Consider the following 20,410-nt stretch of genomic DNA (forward strand, 5'->3'; position numbering starts at 1 on the left):
TGGGAAACAATAAAACCAGCATTCCCTCTAGTGGCCACCAGTAGCATGTTTCATGGGGGACACAGGTTGCGGAGAACTCTAAATATGGAACCGTTTCTATTTAAAGTGTAATAGTTCACTATTTTTTTTTGCTTATTTTCTCGCACAACTATGTTAGCGTGCCTGAAAGTCAGAACTGTTGTAGGTACCGAATTACAACAAAAGCTCTGATACAGGATTTAGGACATGTTCACATGATTGGGATGACATTGAAAATAGGATAAGGAAGAAAGGCTGTTCTTGGAAAAATCCCAACAGTTGCAAAGTCTTGAAACTCTCCATCGGTTTCTAAAATCCTATTGATTATTTCAGAATTGTGTGTGTGTTTGCTTTGTATTGGATCATGCATAGTAATATACTTTATGGTGAGGATTGGGCCTCAGGAGAGCAGGAGTCCATTCTTATCTCTGCAGTCTCCCAGAGCTACTGTGCAAGGGGGCGAATCTCATCATAGCTGTAGTCTCATTTCTCTGTAAGGAAAACAGAAGTAATGTCGAACCAAACCAGGTTGTTATTTTGGCAATAAATGTACGGGAACGTCTGGGAGACGCTAATGGACTGATAAACCTGCATGGATTTAAAAAAACTACTTATTTTTTCCCTGCCAACTTGTACGTTGGACCTAAGCTACCACCAAGGTCTTTTTAATGAAGCAAAGATGAGGGAAGAGGCTGGAGCGGAGACTAGGCGCAGCTGCTGACTCATCCTCTGACCTTTAGCAACTTCCCTTAACCTCTGCACGCCGCAGTCTTTATTTGGCGAAATGCGAGCGGGGCCCGTTTCGTAACAGCGTTTCGGGGCGCTAACTGATGGTGGTAAATCACGAAAGGCACCGGGCACCCCGGGGGATCGCTGCACGCAGGCTCCAAACCGGGGCCCAGTCACCGTTTCCACGCTGATGCCGTGAGTCACCGCCCCGCCGCCGAGGCCGCCGCCATCTCGGGGCCTGCGCCCGCGCCTGGCTCGTCCCGGCGGAGCTGCGAGAGCCCGAAGGGCCCTCCCGCCGCAGGAGACCGGGCAGGCCGCTCCTCCGCTGCCTCCCCCGCGGCAGCACCAGGTCAGGCAGCGCCTCTCCGCGCTCGGGCTTGCTGCGGGGCGGGGGGCCCTGACTGGCGGCCAGCATCGCCGGCGCTCGGCCGCCGCGGCGCAGGCCCCGGCGGGCGGCTGCGGGCCGGGGCGGCCAGAGGCGCGGGTACACGTGTCCCTACGTCTCTTGTTTACTATCAGCCGAGCGCCGCGCGGGGCATTCTGGGAGCTGTCGTCTTATCGCGCCCCCGCTGGCAGGCGGTGGCGGCGGCGAAGACTACAGCTCCCGGAATGCCCCTCCGCGAGCCAGAGGAGGCATTGGCCAATCGGGGTGCTGTCTGGGGGTGATTGATGTGCGGCGCGGTGCAATCCGCTGCGCAGCAGAGTCAAAACATGTCCGCCCTCCGGGCGGATTCCTGATGGGCACGCCAGGCAGCCAATAGGAAGCGGATGCGGCTTGAGCAACGTCGTCTTCGACCACTCGGCGACCGAGCACCGCCAGGCTCGGGCGGGACTCCGTTGTGGGGAGGAGGCGGGGGGGGGGGGGAGGCGAGGGGAATTTGGTAATGGCGACGGGTTTGGTAAGTGCTACAAAGTTTGGAGCTGCCGCTTTTGGGGGGCTGCGAGGCCCCGGCGGGGGACGGACGGGGTCCGCCGGGCTGGAGGGGAGCGGCGGCGGCCGCGGGCCGAGCCGAGGAGACCGTTGGGTCCCGGCTTTTGGCGGCGGCGGGAGCCCGGACATTGTTTACCGGGCGCCTTCCCTCACCGGCCCGGCGGAGCCGCCGCACTGCTGGGCTAAAACCCGCGGGCTGCACGGGGCCCCTTAGGTGTGGCGCCAGACCGCGAAAGCAGGCGAGATAGAGCGGGTGTCCCCCCTTTTTTTCCCCGGGGAGCGCCCGCCTGCCCCGCTCTGTCAGAGCGAGGGCGCTCTGCCCCGCCGCGGGGAGCAGCGGCTCTTTGGGGACGGCGCGGGGGGGATCTTCCAGGCGGGTGGGCCCCGCGCCCGCGCGGGGGGCGGCTCACGCCCGGGGGCTCGCGGCGGGGTCTGGGGGCGGGGGCGCCCCCGCCGCCTCCCCCCGGCTGTTACGCAGTTCTGAATGAATGGGGCCTTGCGCGCATGCGCGGTGCCGGCAGAAGTTTATAAACAAGGGCAGTGTCCAGGCGGGGATCACATGACGGGCGGGGGGAAGGGGGCGCTGGGGCGGCGGGCGCGCGCCGCGGGGCGGGGGGATGCGCGCTCCCGGGCCCGGCCCCGCCCCAGGAGCGGGCCCGGGGGCGGCCCCGCGGCGCGGGGGGGGGGCGGCCGGGGCTCCCCTCAGACCGCGTCCGCCGCCGCGGGGTCACGGCTGGTGCGTGCTCACGCGCCGCCGGTTCTGCTGTAAATACCGTCCTTGTGTCATCGGAGCAGCGTTTGCTGTGCGCGGGCGTGTGCGTGGTGCGGGGAGGGCAGCGGGGGGGGAGACATCCGACGGAGCTGGGTAGAAGGTAGGGTTCGGCCTGCGTAATGCTAAAAGGCCGTCCTTGCAAAAACATCATGAATCATGTTGGGTGCTCCTCTGAGGCCGTGCCTCTGCAGCGATGTTCTGGCACAGCTGTGCGAGTCGGGGATGTGGAGCGAGGATCCTTGATCAAAGCAGCTGTGCCAGTAAAAGTCCCTGGTGTAGATCCAGTCTTGCCAGTATGTTGTGTTTTGCTTGGAGAAGCCAGTATGTTGTGCTTTGCTTGGTTTGCTGGAGAAGCTTGAAGAAGTATTAAACTCTATCCAGTGAATTGCTGCAGGCATAGACCTTACCTCAGACTTCGGCGGTAGGCTGGGGGAAGGAAGGCAAATACCAGAAGGAAAACCACGGGAAGCGCTTCCACCCAGGCATTCCTGCACAGTGCGGTTTGGGTGGATGCTGCCTGGTTCCTGCTGAACCCCTTCTCAGCCACAGTCTATTATTTACTTTTGTCCTGAATTTATTTTTGTCCCTCCAAAATAGACGTGGTTTAATTAATAAGCTCTTTGTTAATATTGCCATTTGTTTTAGTGTGACAAATTGACTTATTTTAAAGCACAAAATCATAAATAAATTCATTTAGCCTCCAAATAAAATGGCAGTAATTATAGTCCTGTGAAGCATACTTCTAGAAAACATCTTGTCGCAACAAGTTTTGAACATGAAGTTGAATTAAAAAAAAAATCCTTGGAAGCTAATTAAAGACCATTCCTCTTAATGTTCCAAAACATTGAAAGGCTGAGGACAAGAGAAGCACATGATGTCCAAAGCAGGCTTTAATCAAGTAGAATTTAAAAAATTGAAAAGTAAAGTTGGGCACTTCTTTTGTTTTTAATTCATTTGTTAGAGGATTTTTTGGCTTTTGTACATGGGTGGCTTTGGTTTAGAGAAATCCTTGTGACTTGGAAGAACAATTCATTTCTCAAAGAAGTATCTTTCTTGTCAGACTAGCATGTTGTATCTGTACCTTCTCTCTGACCTTCAGTGTGTTAGGATACCAGGACAGGTACTTTCAAATCTCCGCAGCTGGCTGGAAGGAAGGAGAAGGTAGCATTCCCAATACAAGTTAGCTTGTTCATTTTGTCAGGAAAATGGGAAAGGAAGAGAGGAAAAAATAGAGGGGAAAAACAAGGTAGAAGAGGGGAAAGGAAGGACGTAGGCAAGCCAGAAAAACAAGGAGTGGCTTTTCAGAGTTGATTACTTGGAGATAATCATCAAGGTCCTGACCTGTGCTACTGAGGTCTGAATTTTCTGTTCAGAAATGACTGAGCTTTCTACTCTTGTGGTGTTCTGTACTTTTACTGTCCCTCGTGGGTGATAGAGGAATAATTTGCATTAAAGATGCTTCTTAGATGTGAAATACACGTCATTTTTGTCCTTTTGATTTTATTTGTTTATTTGACTGTATATTCTCATTTCTCTTACCTTCCCTCTCCACCTCCTTAAAATCAGAATTACACTGTTGTGGCTTTTGTAGTAGTGCCATTTGAGTAGAATCAAACATCTTTTTATGTTTGGAATGCAAGATTATGTACGTTTTGCACGTATTTGAAAGATTAGGAGGTGAGAAGGTTAGAAATTTTCCAGTAAAAAAAATTTACTGATTAGGTCAGGCCTCTTCTGGTAGGGCCAATATGTAATTCAAAAGGTTATGTCTGACCTATATTATGTACAGGACAAGCTGCAAAGTGAATGAAACAAATTCACAGAATGAGTAAAAACATGGAATATTGTTAATGTTGGCTGTATACACAAAATACCTTTTAACTGATTATTAAAATAAAGCTGTTTTTTTCCATAATTGTTACCAGATGCCTTTTTATGCATTACACTAAGGGAACTATTAGGATAATAGGCTTACTGTTTCGTATGAAAATATTAGGCTGTTTTTAGCTATTGTTTGTATTTCTCTAATGCAGTGCATGATAGCTTACTTAGTGGACATGCACGTGGTAGACTTCAGATTTTCTTTCTTAGTAAGCTGTGTTTTCTGCTCTTTTGTGAGGGGCTCATGATTACTTTTTCAGTGATGCTTCATTAAAGTAGAAGGTAATCATGTTATGGTAGCTTTAATTCATCATCATCATCCAAAAAAACCAATAGATAACCAAATTACTAAAGACTTTATAACCTTGTTTTCCAGCTTTTAGAGGCAGTGATTGTGTAGAATAATCACACAGTTCTCTGACTGTTGAAGATGATTTAAAATATTTCTTTTCGTATAAAAGTTACAGTACTGGGATTTGGGGAAATGAAACTGCAGTGAAATCTACTAGTAGAGGCTTCCTTTTCTTTCCATTTACAACACAGTTAAGGATGTTAGCAGTCACATGTGTTTGAGACTATACCTAGAGTTGAGATAGCAAGTGATATGAAGAGCAGTGAAAAAGGCTTCTGCGGATACGCCATTGGTGAAATGGTGATTAGGGAGAATGTGGGCCTGATGCTAAATGGTGTAGGAGACCTAATGTCAAAAAGCTATGGACGACATCATCTTTGCTTTGGTCTTTATTTGCAAGGACTGTTTCCAGGTTCCTCGAGTCCCTGGGCCTAGCAGTACGTGTCTGATGGAGAGAGGTACTTCATCTACAGTAGAGGAGGAGCAGGTTAGGGCAGGCCAGTTCTGTGAGCCAGCCACACGCAAGTTGGTGAGACTGGATGGGATGTGTCAGGGCAGCTGGCCAGTGTCATTGTGAGGATGGTCTCCGAAAGGTGGTGGATTTGGTGGCAGGAGGGCTCCCAATAGCTGGAAAAAAGAAAACATCACACCTGGCTTCAAGGAAGAGGATGTGGGGAAACTACAGGCTGGTCAGCCTAACCTTAGTCTTCAGGAAGATTGTGGAGCAGATCCTCCTGACAGCCATGTCCTGACTCTTACAAGGCAAGAACGTGACTGGGAATAGCCAGGATGGATTAACCAAAGGCAAATCTTGTCTGACCTGTCTGATTGCCTTCTGTGACGGGATGCGTGGCTCAGGGAGTGCGTGGCTCAAGTGAATGTTGTTTGCCTTGGCTTGAGTGGTGGTTGAGGAGATGACCCCAGACTCTTGGAGGCAATGGGCATAGGCTGTGTCAAAGGAAGTTCAAACCATGTGTAAGGAACGACTTCTTTACAGCAAGAGTGGTCATTGGAATAGGTTCCTGAGAAGTGTCAGGGAATCTCTGTCCTTCAAGGTACTAGAAACTTAAGTGGCCAGGGCCCCAACTCTGACTTCAGTTGGCTCTTCTTTCTGCAGGGATTGTACCAGATCATCTCTAGAGGTCCCTTTCAAGCTAAATTACGGTGTGATTCTCAACAGATGATGGAGGATTTGGGGTTCTGGTAATGAAGTAGCCTGTCAGATGCAACTTAAAACAGTTTATGTGTATACAATTTTTTAACCTCTGTCTCTTTAAAGTCAGATACTTTGGGGCATCCTAACATGGTGTGGGAAGTGAAGACAAATCAAATGCCTAATGCAGTTCAGAAACTCCTTCTGGTAGTGGACAAGAGAACTTCAGGGATGAATGAGTCACTGGAGTTGCTGAAGTGTAATGAAAACCTGCCCTCTTCTCCTGGATATGCATCCTGTGATGAACACATGGAACTTGGTAAATAATGTGACTTTTTCAGAAGCAGCCAAATTCTGAAGTTTGTTTTAGTTTTCCTGTAGTGAAATTACTGGAAGCTGACTGAATGAGATTACTGATCTTTAACTTAAGTAGGGCAGGGAATATGACAGTGAATTGTGACATCTGAAGGTCTTATTTTGCAGTCACTTTTCCCTTTAACCCATTTCCAGTTCTGACACACTGGCCTGTTGACTGAAATGTGTTCTTGAACTCAGAGCTGCAAATTTCTGCTTCTAATCTCCTGAGGAGCTTTTTTTGGCACAAGAATAACAAACAGAAAGCTCAAGAGCTCCTCCTAAAGGGATATTATGCTGGTTTAGATCAGCTGCAAATAGAGATTCTGGGCTAGAGGAACGTTTAACTTTAGTTCTTATATATTGGAGAAAAATAGCATGTATATTAGAAAGTATTGATATAATCAGTGAAATATTAACACATTTAATTGAAGTCATGGAGTGATTAAGAATAACGGTACTTAGTTACACGAAAGCATGTAACACAGACTTGTTAACAAGCTGGGCTCTCTTCTGCTATTCTATATGACATATGAAACATGTAGATTATTGATAGGAATTCACCCCTACCAGGCTGTATACCCAGCTTTCATGACTTCTGAGTTATTTAATTCCAGTTCCCTGGTGGAAACATGGAAAACTTTTACCTTTTACAGCCCCTGATGTTGATAATTTTTAGTGTCACACCTGCTAGGACAGATTAATTTAGTTGCCTTTTGTTTAATGTTTTAGTATTTTAGTGAAGCATGTTGCTACTTCTGCATAATTCTGCAGTACAATTCTGTGTAAACTAGTCAATCTAGTAAAAACTTTAAAACCAGAATTACATTTTTATCTAGTTACATAATGTATTTCTTAAATTGCTTGTGTGAATGTATAATAGACTAGAGATGTGATTATTTCTGTGGCCATTTTGTCAGTATTATGAATCGGGTTTGTGAAATGTTGGTAATTGTGATATGAGAAAATAAAATTAGTTACTTTATTGTGGTTCCTTTTTGATTTTTATTTGCAAGATTTAGTGTCCACTAGAATTTATAAATGGATATAATTATGGTAATTTGTGCATTTGTTCGTAGATGATCTTCCTGAACTACAGGCTGTGCAGACAGATTCTACCCCACCTGCACTTTTTCAGCTTGGTGCTGATGTTTCGCATCAAGAGTGTTCAAGGCCTTCATGGAACCAACATACCTCAAGCAGCAATTCAGAAAGTGCTTATTCTTGTGAGAATGGGGTGAACTGGTTGACAGAATTAGCAAATATAGCCACAAGTCCTCAGAGTCCTTTGATGCAATGCTCTTTTTATAACAGGTACTGACATTCATTTCAATTTTGAACTCTAAGATTTATAGTGTTATGTCTCCAGAAACATTTCCTTCACTCTTCATGCCCTCTGACTTTGAACTGGAGCCCTGTTTTTTGATCTTTCTATATAGTAGTTTTATTCTTCTGCGGAAGATTGCACAGGACTCATTTCCGAGCCTGTTGCAAAAGCTGCTTAATTGCCAGCCATGAATGAGGTAGGATGCTAAAGCACATTGCCTAACCACAGAAGGCTAACCACAGTAAATTCTGGGCATTTACCTCATGTGAAGCAGCAGATGAAAAATCAAGATGAATTTGTTACATTAAATTCTTAATGTTTACTAGGGCACTGACTTTAGATTTTTATTTTTTTTAAAGGGCTAATTGGAAATCTAATGCAACATCTTTTTATTGATACTGTTTCAGATTTGTGATCTGTAAATTCCACAAGGCTGTGAGAAGCAGTATGGGATCTTAGAAATTTCTGGGCTTCACCTTTTATTGTACGGCTTTGGTCTTAGGTTTATAATAAGAAAATTAAATGCAGTACTGTTAACAGTAATGCAGTTGGGATTTAATCATTAAGACAAAGCAGATGTCTTTATGTACTCTAAGAATGGGGTATTCACTTCAAGGTATTTGTAAAAACTTCAGCATTGTGACAAGGAGATGCTGATGTGGAGGTAGTACTGTCATTTGGGTGGTATATAGAAGCTACGCAGGAGTTATGCTAAATACTCCCTTTGCCTGAACTTGCACCTTTTAATCATCCCATTTGAATATTGGTGTGTGGGGAGTTTATTTGGTATTCAGCTGATTTGGAATTGAGCTCATGCAAACAGAAATATTTGTTAAATAAAAGCATTGTGGAGTAATGGCAGCTAAGTCTTGTGTTGTCTTAATCTGAGATATTTTAAAACACATTTTTCTATTTTAGATCATCTCCTGTTCACATAATAGCTACAAGCAAAAGTTTACATTCCTATGCCCGTCCTCCACCAGGATCCTCAAAGAATGATCCTAACTTCTCGAAGAATGATTTGGATGAAACACCAGTCCGACATGAAAGGGTGAGGTGTTCTGAAACATTTCTATAATAAATAAAGATGCACGAGTAATGGGTTAAGCTTTTTGAAAAGAGAAACTAGTTTAAAAAAAATCATCTGTTTAGTTCTAATACCATTTGTATTTGAGATAGATTTTCTGTTACTGCTCTTTTTACCAAACACCGTAGGCTTGTAGTGCTACATCATAGAGTGCACATTTTTGTGAAGAGATCACATTCTAAGAAAGCTCTGCTTCTCTTGTAGTTCCTTCAATAGCAAGCTTTAAAAAACTGTATCAACTTGCTTGCTGTCTGTCTTGAAAAGCAAATACAGGACCATCTTCTTTTAGACACACAAAAACTGTCAGTCCTGCTTCTCCCTTTTCTTTGTATTAGTTTGTGTCTGAAACTTGCCTGTTAAAGACACTGAATTTTTCCCAGTGATTTATCTAGAACTGACTTGGCCCTACAGCTTTCCAGGAATTTGACCATAGAGTAATGTGTGCTTTGAGTGGTTCTGTGGATGACCAAGGAATGATAGCTTGTAAAATGCTTGTACTTAAGCTTAAGATAATCCATAGGTGCGAAATGAATCTCAGAGAATGAAACCCAAAAATTTCAGGATGGCACGTTTCAAGAAAAGGAGATGAAAACACTCCATTCACATTTACTGCATTCCTTGAATCTTTGTCTTCACGTTACATTCCTATTAGTATGTAAGGTAAAATGATGACACAGATACAAATTAGAATGTGTTTAAAGACATGTAAGACCAGCCCTAAAATCTTCCACAGTAAAACATCAACATCATTTTGCTTTTTTTCATAGGCAAATAGCGAATCAGAATCTGGCATTTTCTGCATGTCATCACTTTCAGATGATGATGATTTAGGATGGTGCCATTCCTGGCCCTCAACCGTTTGGCATTGTTTTCTAAAAGGTAAAATAACATGTATCATCGAATAAGTATTTGTTTTGTCTTGTCCTTTTCTGGTTTTGTTTTTTTTTTTTTTTTTGTAACACAGACTTTTTTACATAACACCAATCTTTTTTTTTTCCTTGAAAAATTCTATTAGGCTCTCGTTTGTGCTTTCATAAAGGACGCAATAAAGAATGGCAGGATGTTGAAGATTTTGCAAGATCTGAAAGCTGTGGAAAAGAGGAAAATCTCCCAGTGAGTCCTTACAAGGTAGCTGTTACTTCTAATAAATTCATTTCAATACTTGTAGCAAATATTTAGTTTCTTACCTTATCTCTGTGCCTTTAATTACTGTCTCAGGAAGACAGGTTTATTCTAAACTTGTCTAGAGCTGATCACTGTACTATTTGAGTATCTTGCTATAAAGCAATTGAACTGAATTCATTTAGGTATGTTTTGAATGTTGTATCATCTTTATTAATTCCTAGTGAGAACACTTACAATGTTGGTATTTGTTAATATAATGTAAGATGATGAATATACACCTATAGTATGCACAGGTACATGCTTTCCTTGGGGGAAAAGCTTTGAACTGTATGTATGTTTATAGGGCTATGGTTCCGATGGTTTGAAGTTGATTTCTCATGAAGAAAGCATTTCCTTTGGTGAGTCAGTGCTGAAGCTGACTTTTGATCCTGGCACAGTGGAAGATGGCTTGCTTACAGTAGAATGCAGACTCGATCATCCTTTTTATGTTAAAAATAAAGGTATGAAATACTACAAGTATACTTGGTTGTATATGAAAATATTCTTAGAAAGTGGTTGCAGATTTTATTGGCGTCCCATGTTGCTCAAGAAACTGATGAAAGCAGTGGTGTAGAATCAATTTACTATCTGTGTAAAGAAATCCAGAATTTGAACAAACAAAACTGTAAAGCTATAAAGCTACAGAAATATTGCATATCTCTTAAGGAAAGATTTGATCAAGTATATAAATGGAGCTCAGGAAAGCAGAAAAATTGGGGGGGAGAAAGGAAAGCTGCAAGTAAAGGAGGCTTTTCTCACTTGCTAAACATGGAACTTCTGGTGATAAAAGTTTCCAGGTTTTGATTACTTTTTTTGCTAGAATGAGATTTTACTTGAGATACAAATAAACTATTTGCAGTAAGAATTCCCTGAGTAAGTGTTTCTGGTTTTTCTTTTGGGTGAAAGAAACTGCATCAGAACATTTTTATAAAATGATATCATTTAGAGATATAGGATTGCTCCAGTTAAGAACTAGAGAGATTGTCTGGCCGTTTGTCTAATTTAACTCTTTACCACTTCAGGTTGGTCATCTTTTTATCCAAGCTTGACTGTGGTACAGCATGGCATTCCATGCTGTGAAATGCATCTTGGAGATCTGTGTCTACCTCCTGGACACCCTGATGCCATTAACTTTGATGATTCAGGTGTTTTTGATACATTTAAAAGGTAATTTTTGGATAAAGTGGCCTCAGTGGTTCTTGTATTTAATGAGTAGGCACCTTAAGTCTACAAGAATTTGAAGCATTATGTAGAGCAAAGGGAGGATACTTTTGGTAATACAGGATAAATGAGAGGAAAAAATGAAAACTGAATATTAGGAAAGCTGTGTGGTTATGTGCTCTGCTAAACTGCAAAGTAATACCTTGGAGTGAAATAACTTTTCCGACCCTTTTTATGATAGTTTAAGCCAGATTAGATAAAGCAGTAAAAATACATATATTATCTGTATAAATTCTTCAGGTAAAGCAGGTTATGTTTGAAAAACCTAGTACAATTTTCCCACAATAGTATGTCTACCAGCTATTAACTTGTGCTTCATATGCAGCTATATATCTGAATTATCTGAGTAGTTTCTTAGTAAATGCATGTGCTATGGCTTTAGAATACAGTACTTTCATAATCAGTTCTTATAATTTTAGTATATTCTGCTTTTTGTGATTCTTTTCTAGTATATCAAACTTGCCTAACTTCAAAGTTTGAGTAACTTTGAGGTTTGCCATGCTTTGAGCAAGAGGTTCAACCAGATAACCTTCAGAGGTCCTGTCCAACATAAATTATTCTAAGATTCTAAGGAAATAGTATTACTCAAAGATTTTCCATACTATTTTGAGATGTCTAGGTTTAGTAGAATCCATCTTCTCTTATGATGTTAGCTCCTTTTTAGCATCTGTTTTTAGTCCAGTTGCTTTTTGTTTTTTTTACAATAGAAGAAAAAGAATTTAAAATGCTGTTTGCAGTTCAAGCCCTAGGAGCTCTTGCATGATTTCAGTCTGGCATAGAGAGTGGGTTCAAATTGCTTGTCTTCACTCATTTGCTGCCTGGGTTTTTTTCTTCTTACTAACTCCTATTCTGAACGGCGTATGTAGAGAGCTGTTAGAATCATTATATTTACATCTCACTGAAGAAATTGGACTTGTGGCTCCTTATTCATCCTGCAGCCCAGCTGAATACTGCCTGGACGCTTCAAATTCATTGTCTCTCTGGGCAGAAGGGAGTAAGTCACTGAGAAAGGAGCATGCAGCAGCAGCTGTGGTTGCCAGGATAGAAGAATTAAAAAACAAAATCCTGTTGCTGTGTTGTGGGAAGGAGATTAAGAATAGGAAGGGTGCTGGACTGTTTGTAGAACAGAGAGGTTCTTTCTTACTATCTTGTGAACTTGCCTGCAAGGTTGTCGGCATTATCCCTTCTTTGTTGCTTTTTGCTTTTCTAAGGGATTTTGGAGGCAACCCTTCAGGGTCCACCCTTGCTTTTGGTTCCATCCCACAGAAAAGAGCTGCCTTTGCAGATAGGGGCTGGGCTACCACTTGCAGCACTTCCTTGCTAGTAGTTCTACTTTGTGTTCAGAAAAAAGCTCTTCAAAGCCCTTATTTTTGCCATAAATTATGCAACTATAGCCACATTGAGCAGTGAGTGAGCGGAGCCTTAGAGTTATGTACGTTTTATATTTATTTTGTGGTGGTAACTTAGTGTTTTAGATTTATGATCGAGTAGCACCTTTGCAAGTGTGTTTTCCCGGTATAGATGCTAAAGACAGTATAGCCTGTGGTTCCCAGACTGATCTGCACACACCTGGAGATGATAACAAATAATCTGTGGAATTAAACTTCTTCTGTAATGGTTAAAGGTTAATTGTAGTTGTTGGTCAACAAAAAAATTACAACAGTTTATAGTATTTGGAGATCTAAATTGTATGGAAACAACTCATCTAAGCTGTTGAAATACCTTGAAATATCGCTGAATCTCACATTTTTGTCACTAGAGGGCAGACGTTTGTCAGCTTTGAATCAAATAGTATGCAACATCATGGGTCTTTAAACGTTTAAATTTTTAAATCTCAATGGAAGGCTTGTCTGTAAAATAATATGTATTTAACTGCCTAGAGAAGTTCTTTATACAATAGTCTATATAGTATAATTTATTTTAATATAGTGGTTTCATATTTGTAATATATATTTGCAAGTGAACTCAGCGCTTATTCTTCCCACGTCAGTTGTCCCTTTCAGTACCTATCATTCACTGACCAGGTTTGATTTATGGTAAGGACAGAAGCAGAAAGAAAGAACCTTATTTCAAAAGAGGATGAAATTTGAAGACGGTGTATAATTAATTGATATACAGGTGGGGAGTTGATAGTACACAGCAGATCTTGCAAAGTTGCAAAGTCTGCCATCACGTTGAAAAAAGTCGTAATTCATCTGCCGAAGTTTTGTTGGTTTTTTTTTTCACACTGACATCTGCATCAAGCACAAATCATTATGTCACACAAAAGAGACCAGAATACTAGAAATGTAGTACAGATGAAGAGTGAACAGCTGTTTAGGGATTTTACATGAAAATTACTTAATCATTTTATGATATGTCTTTTTCTTGTAGTTACGATTTTACACCAATGGATTCCTCTGCAGTTTATGTGCTAAGCAGCATGGCTCGCCAGCGTCGCGCTTCTCTATCTTGTGGAGGATCAAACAATCAAGATGCTGAGAGATCAGAATGCAGTAGTAAAAACTGTGCATCTACTGCATCATCACATCTTTCCTCCAATTCTTTGTACAGCAAAGCTGGCAAAAGCCACAGCTCAGGGACTGCAAGTACTGTGAGTGCCACTTCTCCAAACAAGTGCAAAAGACCAATGAATGCCTTCATGCTTTTTGCCAAAAAATACAGAGTTGAATATACTCAGATGTATCCAGGGAAGGACAACAGGTAATGGTATAAAATTGTAGTTTTGTTATTAGTGGTGAGCTAGCAGAGTATCTGTGTCCCACCTTTAAATATAAGTGGACTAAATTTTGCATTTGAAATAAAATGTCTGTTTATTCTTTTAAGAACAGGTTTTGAAAGATGCTGACACAAAGCTTAATTTATGGGCGGACTTTAAATATTTACACTACTCAGTAAATTTGACACAAACCATTTTTGGCAAACTTACCTTCTGAGAAAGCATTTGGGTAAAGCAACTGACATATGTATGTATATGCATCGGCAGAGGCACAAATACACAACAGTCTTTGTTTACACTGATGAGAAGTGTTCATGGGAAAAAAGTACCAGGCTCTCTCCTCGTGTGTTGTAATGGAAAAAGGCAATTTCTGGTTCTTCTAGTTAAGTCTTGACATAATATTGCAAATTGTTCAGTGAAGTTACTATCATTTATTCTCAGTCTGTATATCATACTGAATAATGGAGTACTGATTGTTAGGATATCTGAAAGACCTTAATCCAAACAGTAAATTGCCAAATTTTTCTTGTCCTACAGACATTCAACAATCCGCTGAAACTTGCAGGAAGAGTTGTATGACTGTGTGTTTGGGGGAGGGTTCTTTGTTGGTTGGTTCTTTTGTTGTTATCTATGTGCACATTCATGTCTAAACATTTTTATAAAGATGTCCGTTATATATGTTTTAAATCTTAATATTTTGTGCTAATTGTGCATATATAAAACACATGAACATGCACTGATCTTATAATCAGATTTTTTAATGTATATAACATTATGAAAACTGTTACTGTAAAAATTGCATTGTCACGTAAAAATTCTAGTACTAAATCTGGTCAAAACTAAAGGTGACAGGGCTTTGACAGGGTTTTGGCTATTTTATAATGTTCTAGTAAGGAGGCTGTAACTGGTGTTGAGAAATAAAATCCTACCATACGAATAACCCATCCTTAAATCTCAGCCAGTCTTGTGTGTCCTGGCAATGATGTTCTGCAATGTTTATAGTAATTTCAGTGAAGCAGATCTGCTGCCTTCAAATTCATTGCAACTATCAGTGAGAAATCGAACAGAATGTCAGCTAGGAAAGTTTATGGTGTTCATATATTTAATTTAAAATGCTGATTTCAAATGGATGCAGTGAACTGGAGCTGCAGCTGGATGGATGTGAAAATAAGCTGAATATTTCAGTGAGCAGGTTTACCTTGAAGGAAGGTGATGACAAAGTTACAAATAAGCTTCAGAGTGCACTGCTCACTGTCCGATTTGGAAGGCAGTGCATTTGGATGCAGTTTCTTGGCACCCATAAAATACAGTACAGAAGAAATCATACAAGTTAGTGATAATTGATTTTATAGGCATTCAGGTACTGTTGCTTAAGTGTTGCTGGGGCATTTATTAATTTCACTGTTCAGAGGCAACTCGCATGTCTTTTAAATGTAAGTATGTGTCATTTTTTGATTACTGAGTAGATCTTACAGTGGGTTACATGTAGGACCCTTTTCTGTACACTGGAGTTCTTATGTTTGCTACAGTTATTTTTCTTATACATGTAAGAAAGGGCAGAACTGGAGGAATTCTGAGTTAAACAGTCTGTTCTGAGACAAAGTAGCTCAAGCCATGTCAACAAGATAGTGAGCTGTAAACATTCCAAACACAAGTCAACATTCACATGTACTTAAAAATACTGTGGAAGACTGCACTTGAGAAACTGGTGTTAGGGTAGCACTTGTTTATTTTCTAGATATTCTCACTGTAGCCGTAGTTGGACTTGATTGTGTGTTCAGAAATACTTGAATAATTGAGTAGTATACATTCTAAAGATGAAGAAAGTCACCTAAATGATTAACAGCATTTGTGCATGCTGAACATAATTACTGAGTAAACTTGAGCCATTCTCAACTACTGTTTGACAATTTCTTTTGAATTAACTGCAGTATAAGGGATTGCATCCTGCACATTAGCCTATTGCTAAATGTTGTCAGGTATCTTAGCAGCATTTTAAGAGGACAAAGGCAGTGTGAAGTTCGGATGAGGTGAAGGGCGCCTAAGGCAGTGGTGCAGTAGGGTCAGTTTTTTCTTACTTGTTTCTGGCCAGGGGAATGAGGTGTCTGTTAGTCAGGAAACTTCTCTATACACATCTTTTTTTAGTCTTGGTGGTTCGCTCATAGAACGATTTCCTTGGAGAAGTGGAGCTTTTGTCTCTGCATTAGATTTTTCAAACTTTTTGAAACTTACAGATCTGTACTTGCTTTCAGTGCCTCAGTGCAGTTTTTTTCTCTGGAGATATAAAATACATACTTTTGCATTTGAAATACAAATATTTCATAGTGCATTTTTATTTGGAAATGCAGTGGCTTTTTCAGCAAACCTGCTGTCTCTGTGTCACCATGTTCTTTCCTGCGGGTATGAGTGACCCAGTACAAACTGGTGACCAAAACCAGACAGGTTTCTGGTGCTTTTCATTTGCCTCTGGATACTGCAAAAAAATCTGCTTTGTGTTTACTTCTAATGACAGACCAAAGATACTGGTTCTTAATTTGGATAGAAAACCAGAAATTCCATTGCCAAAGAGCCAGGCTGTGCAAATGGATTTGATGTTGATGGGATCTGGTTGCAACTTGAGGAGTTTGCTCTAAGGAGTCACCAGAGCATGTGACAGCACAGGCTTAACAGCAGCCCCCCTGGAGTTCTTGCTGTGCTCTCTGAGTGCTCTGCAGCTTGTGGAAGCCTGGATGGTACTGCATGGTCTTGCAGGATTAAAATCCATTTTCTTGGCATGGTGCAGAAAAGCCGTCAGAATTGCTGTATGTGAAATGCTATGGAAATGGCTGATGACGCTCTGCTCTTCTTGATTCTGTGAGAAAGCCTATGAATAGCTTTGCTGCCAGCAAGGAACTTTTTAATATGATAAAGCAAAGTACTTCTTGTATACACCTTTTTCTTAAAGCTGGTCATAGAACCTTCATCACTGTACTCTGAAGCCAAAGCATACCTACTCAGTAGTTTAGTAATTGTCATTAATAAAAGAGCTGTTGTTTAGAGATTTTCATTCAGCTAAGGATGGAGTTAAAGCTTTAATGGAATATTGATCCAACATTTGGGAATGCAGTTAAAGCAATATGGCGTGATAACGTGGGGAAATATTGTCCCAAAGACATCAAGTTTATAAGGAGTAGGAAAGCAATTCATTCAGCTTCTGGAAATGACAATAGGTGTGTTAGAACAAATGGTTCCTTTTGCATAGGAACGGGAACTTACCAGTGTGTTCTGCCCAGTATGGATTAAAGTGGAGGAAGCTACACTCATCTATTAAAAAGACATGGGGGTTTGCAGTTAATCAAATATTTGTTTGTCTGAGGTCATACTCAGATCATTGCCCTAATTATTAGAGAACATATTTTCAGCAAATCTGTCATATGACCTTCTAGTACGGAAGTAGAGCAAAACAAATGTGAGTTACCATTTGGTGGTGGTTTTTTTAACATCCCTATTTTGCTGGTTTATGCGAGTTGCTGTGTATTCAAATGTACACCCTTTGAAATGTTAGAATGTGCATTGACCCATGCTCAGCTAACACAGAAGTCTCAGCTGTTTAACTGTTGAAAGAAGTATGAGAAGATAATCAGAAACATGATTGTTTAAAAAAAAATTTTAAAGATGCAGTTGATTTCTTCTGTGTGTATTATTTCCACATTTAACTTCAGTCATCTTTAAAGTACTGAGATAAAAAAAGAAAAAAATAAGGGTATTTCATAACACCCTGTCCTGACCGTACTGCAAACGTTTATCTTGCAGAGCCATAAGTGTGATACTCGGTGACAGGTGGAAGAAAATGAAAAATGAAGAAAGACGGATGTACACACTAGAAGCCAAGGCCTTGGCAGAAGAACAGAAACGTTTAAATCCTGACTGTTGGAAACGAAAACGAACAAATTCTGTATGTTTGTGAAGCAGTCTTTTTCATTACACAGTTAAATGTGTTCATATGGTAGCTACAGTAGTTTTTGTTCAGGATACGCTCTGCTTCTTTCTTGGTAGCCCTAACCTTCATTTTACTCCCCTGTGTTGTGTAACCTGCTTTTGGACAGTTGGCAGCAGACAGATCAGGAGAGGGTCTGTCTCTGAATATTTTATGAGAGTTCCATGGATTCTGTTGGGCTGTGAAAGTGAGTGTGCTTGTGAAATACAGAGGAAGGGCATGCGACCTTTTGGTTGAAGTAACTTGACTAACTAAATTGCATCTGTCCATTCCCCTCAAAAACACTTTCACAAAATCCTTCTCTGTTGTGATTCAGTCAGTCTCCTTTTTCTTCAGTTAAAGCTTTTTCTTTACCATTTTATATCTTTTTTACTCATAATTTATATCAGCATATATGAAGTTATTGAGGGAGCAAATTAACTTTTTTTTCCATTAATCCCTTTCATTTATTACTGTTTTAATTGTAAAATAAATACGATAACACTTCTTTCGTAGGGAAATAAATTGTTTTCCACTTTGTAGAAGGCCATCAATTTAAGAGTCTGCAGCAATTTATTAGTAGGTGGTGGATGTATTAGGTACGATAAGGGCTTTCAAGCTAATACATCATATAAAGAGAATATCAAAAAAAGGAGATTCTGCCAACCTGCATGTTCAGCTAGAAGAGTAGGTTGGAAGGAGAGATCAGCTGAGGTGCACAGAAGGCCGGGGCCTTTCATCAGCCATTTTATGCCTGGGTAGGAGCATCAAGTGTAGTGTGGACTTCACAGGTTTAAGATTTCATCCTCAAGTTACCTCCTTTCCTTTCATGTGTAAATGAAGCTACTTTCTCAAGAGCATATGTAAGTGTTGCCTTAAGACTGAATAAGAAGTGCTCCAACACCAAGTTGCTTCTTATTGCTGTACATACTTGGTGCTGAGTTTTCAGTCCCTAGTTGCAGAAGGTTTCACCAAATCCCAGCTGTTAGGAACAAGCTGTTTTTCTGTTCGCTGTATTCTATTTTAATCAACAGTGACAGCTTGTTAGATTTCCTTGTGGGTTTAGTTAAAATAATACTATTATTTATTCTGCTTTTACACTACTGCAGTCTTGGGCATTCGATGGCGAGATCAAGTTCACTTCACATGTGCACCTGTGAGCTTCAAGGAACTCAGTGGGGGTGTTTGTGTATAATTGAGAGGAATAGTGGTGGGTTGGCCTTAGTAAGAAGGATGGCTTTCTTACCCTACCTTGTAGGATTTTCCCTGTCCCTAGGGTTTTCAGGCCAGTATAACAGTATCTGTAGAAGCTGTTAGCTCAGTGTTACAGCAGGAAATACCTTTTTTAATTGTTTTATTTCAGTGAATGAAGAATTTTGTTGGCAGCTTGGTTACCTTAGCAAGTAATGATGGTGGGCTGCAGGCTGTGACAAAGAAGTCTTGATGGTCTTTTGATGATCAGGGGATAAAATAATCTGTTTCGGCCTTTTGTTTTCTTCTGAATAACTGACCAATGACTACACATACAAGTACTTGTGGCTTTCAAAACAAGCATTTGCTAGATTTAAGATAATGGCTATTTCCCCTTTGCTTGGTAGCTGCTAACCTGGTTTTCTCTTCTCTTTCCTCAGGGCTCACAACAGCATTAAGCCAGAATTTCCCTGTTAACTCTGTATTTACAAAATGGCTGTTGCTTGGCAGCAAGAAGATGCACGATCAAGGTCTTACTATTTGTTGTGACTTTGTATGACCATAAAATACTGGCACCATCAAGTCAGAAATGATCTAATATGAGTGCAGTTTTGCTTTTTACAATAGAACATTAAGTAAGCTAAAACTATCAACATTTTAAACCAAATTGCCTTATTTTTCTTCCAAACTTCATATATGTATCAGGTAATATAGGCTTGAAAATTGATATCCTGTGGTGCTAAGTACTTTAGAAAGGCGAAGGAGATGTGTATAAATGTTTATTTTTAAAAGAAAATGTACAAAAAGGGGAATTTTAAAATATGTAACAGCTGTTTATATACATTGATTCTTATTGCTGATTAATATGTATTGCACAACCATATTATTAATTACGATTCTGGGACCTGGGATTTTCTGAAATGGCAAAATGTATTATCAGCCTCTAGCTTCCCAGCCTGCCCAGACGCCAACAAGTACCCGAACATGTGGTAAATGGAGAGCGTAGTGTAATGTAGCACAGGAGCTGCTTCTTGGGTTGCCACGTATAAAATTTGTATCCACAAGTGAGATGTTTTTGCACCAGCTGGCAATAGGGAGAGCTGTTATTTCCAGTGGAAACAATGGCCCAGGCCAGGATGAAATGAATAAATAGCGTTATCTCAAGAAAAACGGTGCTGTTGATATTGTCACCATCATAGTTTTAACTCTGTGTTTTGTCTTTGCCACATATTCTACAATATTTTATTTTGCCATAAGACATCTTTATGGTGGGGGCAAACTTTGCACTTAACTATACGTGCAACACTTGCACTTTACTTTTTTTTCCTCCAACTGTCTAAAATTAGAGCAGCTGCGTTAGGATTACAATTGCTTCTGCTGTGAACTTTTACAATCATGGCTTTTCATGTACTAAACAGCTGTGTGTTTTTTTTTTTTTTAAGAATCACAACTGTAAATTTCAGTTTATGACACGTCTACATGATGTTGCCCCTAAGATTTTTGCACACTATATTCTTGTATATTATTTCAAATAAATTCATTAAAATTTGGTGTTG

The 20,410-nt window shown here is 40.8% G+C and overlaps 1 protein-coding gene across 4 annotated transcripts; it reads left to right on the plus strand.

Annotated features, from left to right (window-relative positions):
• The first annotated feature begins 948 nt into the window (after nt 1–948).
• On the plus strand, nt 949–20,403 carry HBP1 (HMG-box transcription factor 1). Of its 4 annotated transcripts, none has more exons than XM_072859664.1 (11): nt 949–1,096; nt 5,967–6,155; nt 7,270–7,504; nt 8,436–8,568; nt 9,372–9,483; nt 9,620–9,732; nt 10,073–10,229; nt 10,791–10,935; nt 13,363–13,692; nt 17,501–17,642; nt 19,295–20,403. In XM_072859664.1, the coding sequence occupies exons 2-11, from the start codon at nt 5,987–5,989 to the stop codon at nt 19,310–19,312; spliced, it is 1,554 nt and encodes a 517-aa protein (XP_072715765.1). In that variant the 5' UTR covers nt 949–1,096; nt 5,967–5,986; the 3' UTR covers nt 19,313–20,403. The 4 variants fall into 4 exon arrangements, with proteins under 4 accessions (XP_072715765.1, XP_072715750.1, XP_072715745.1 ...); XM_072859649.1 differs by having other exon boundaries at nt 965–1,096; nt 5,963–6,155; XM_072859644.1 differs by lacking the exon at nt 949–1,096 and adding an exon at nt 1,615–1,646 and having other exon boundaries at nt 5,963–6,155.
• Nucleotides 20,404–20,410: the final 7 nt, after the last annotated feature.

The sequence above is a fragment of the Ciconia boyciana genome, chromosome 1 (assembly GCF_034638445.1).
Source record: "Ciconia boyciana chromosome 1, ASM3463844v1, whole genome shotgun sequence".
NCBI lineage: Eukaryota > Metazoa > Chordata > Aves > Ciconiiformes > Ciconiidae > Ciconia > Ciconia boyciana.

Bases quoted from the DNA above. Each gene is read 5' to 3' on its own strand.
- HBP1 (XM_072859644.1), top strand. The intron at 7,505-8,435 runs GTACTGACATTC...TTTCTATTTTAG, and splicing joins CAATGCTCTTTTTATAACAG to ATCATCTCCTGTTCACATAA. The intron at 10,936-13,362 runs GTAATTTTTGGA...TTTTTCTTGTAG, and splicing joins GTTTTTGATACATTTAAAAG to TTACGATTTTACACCAATGG.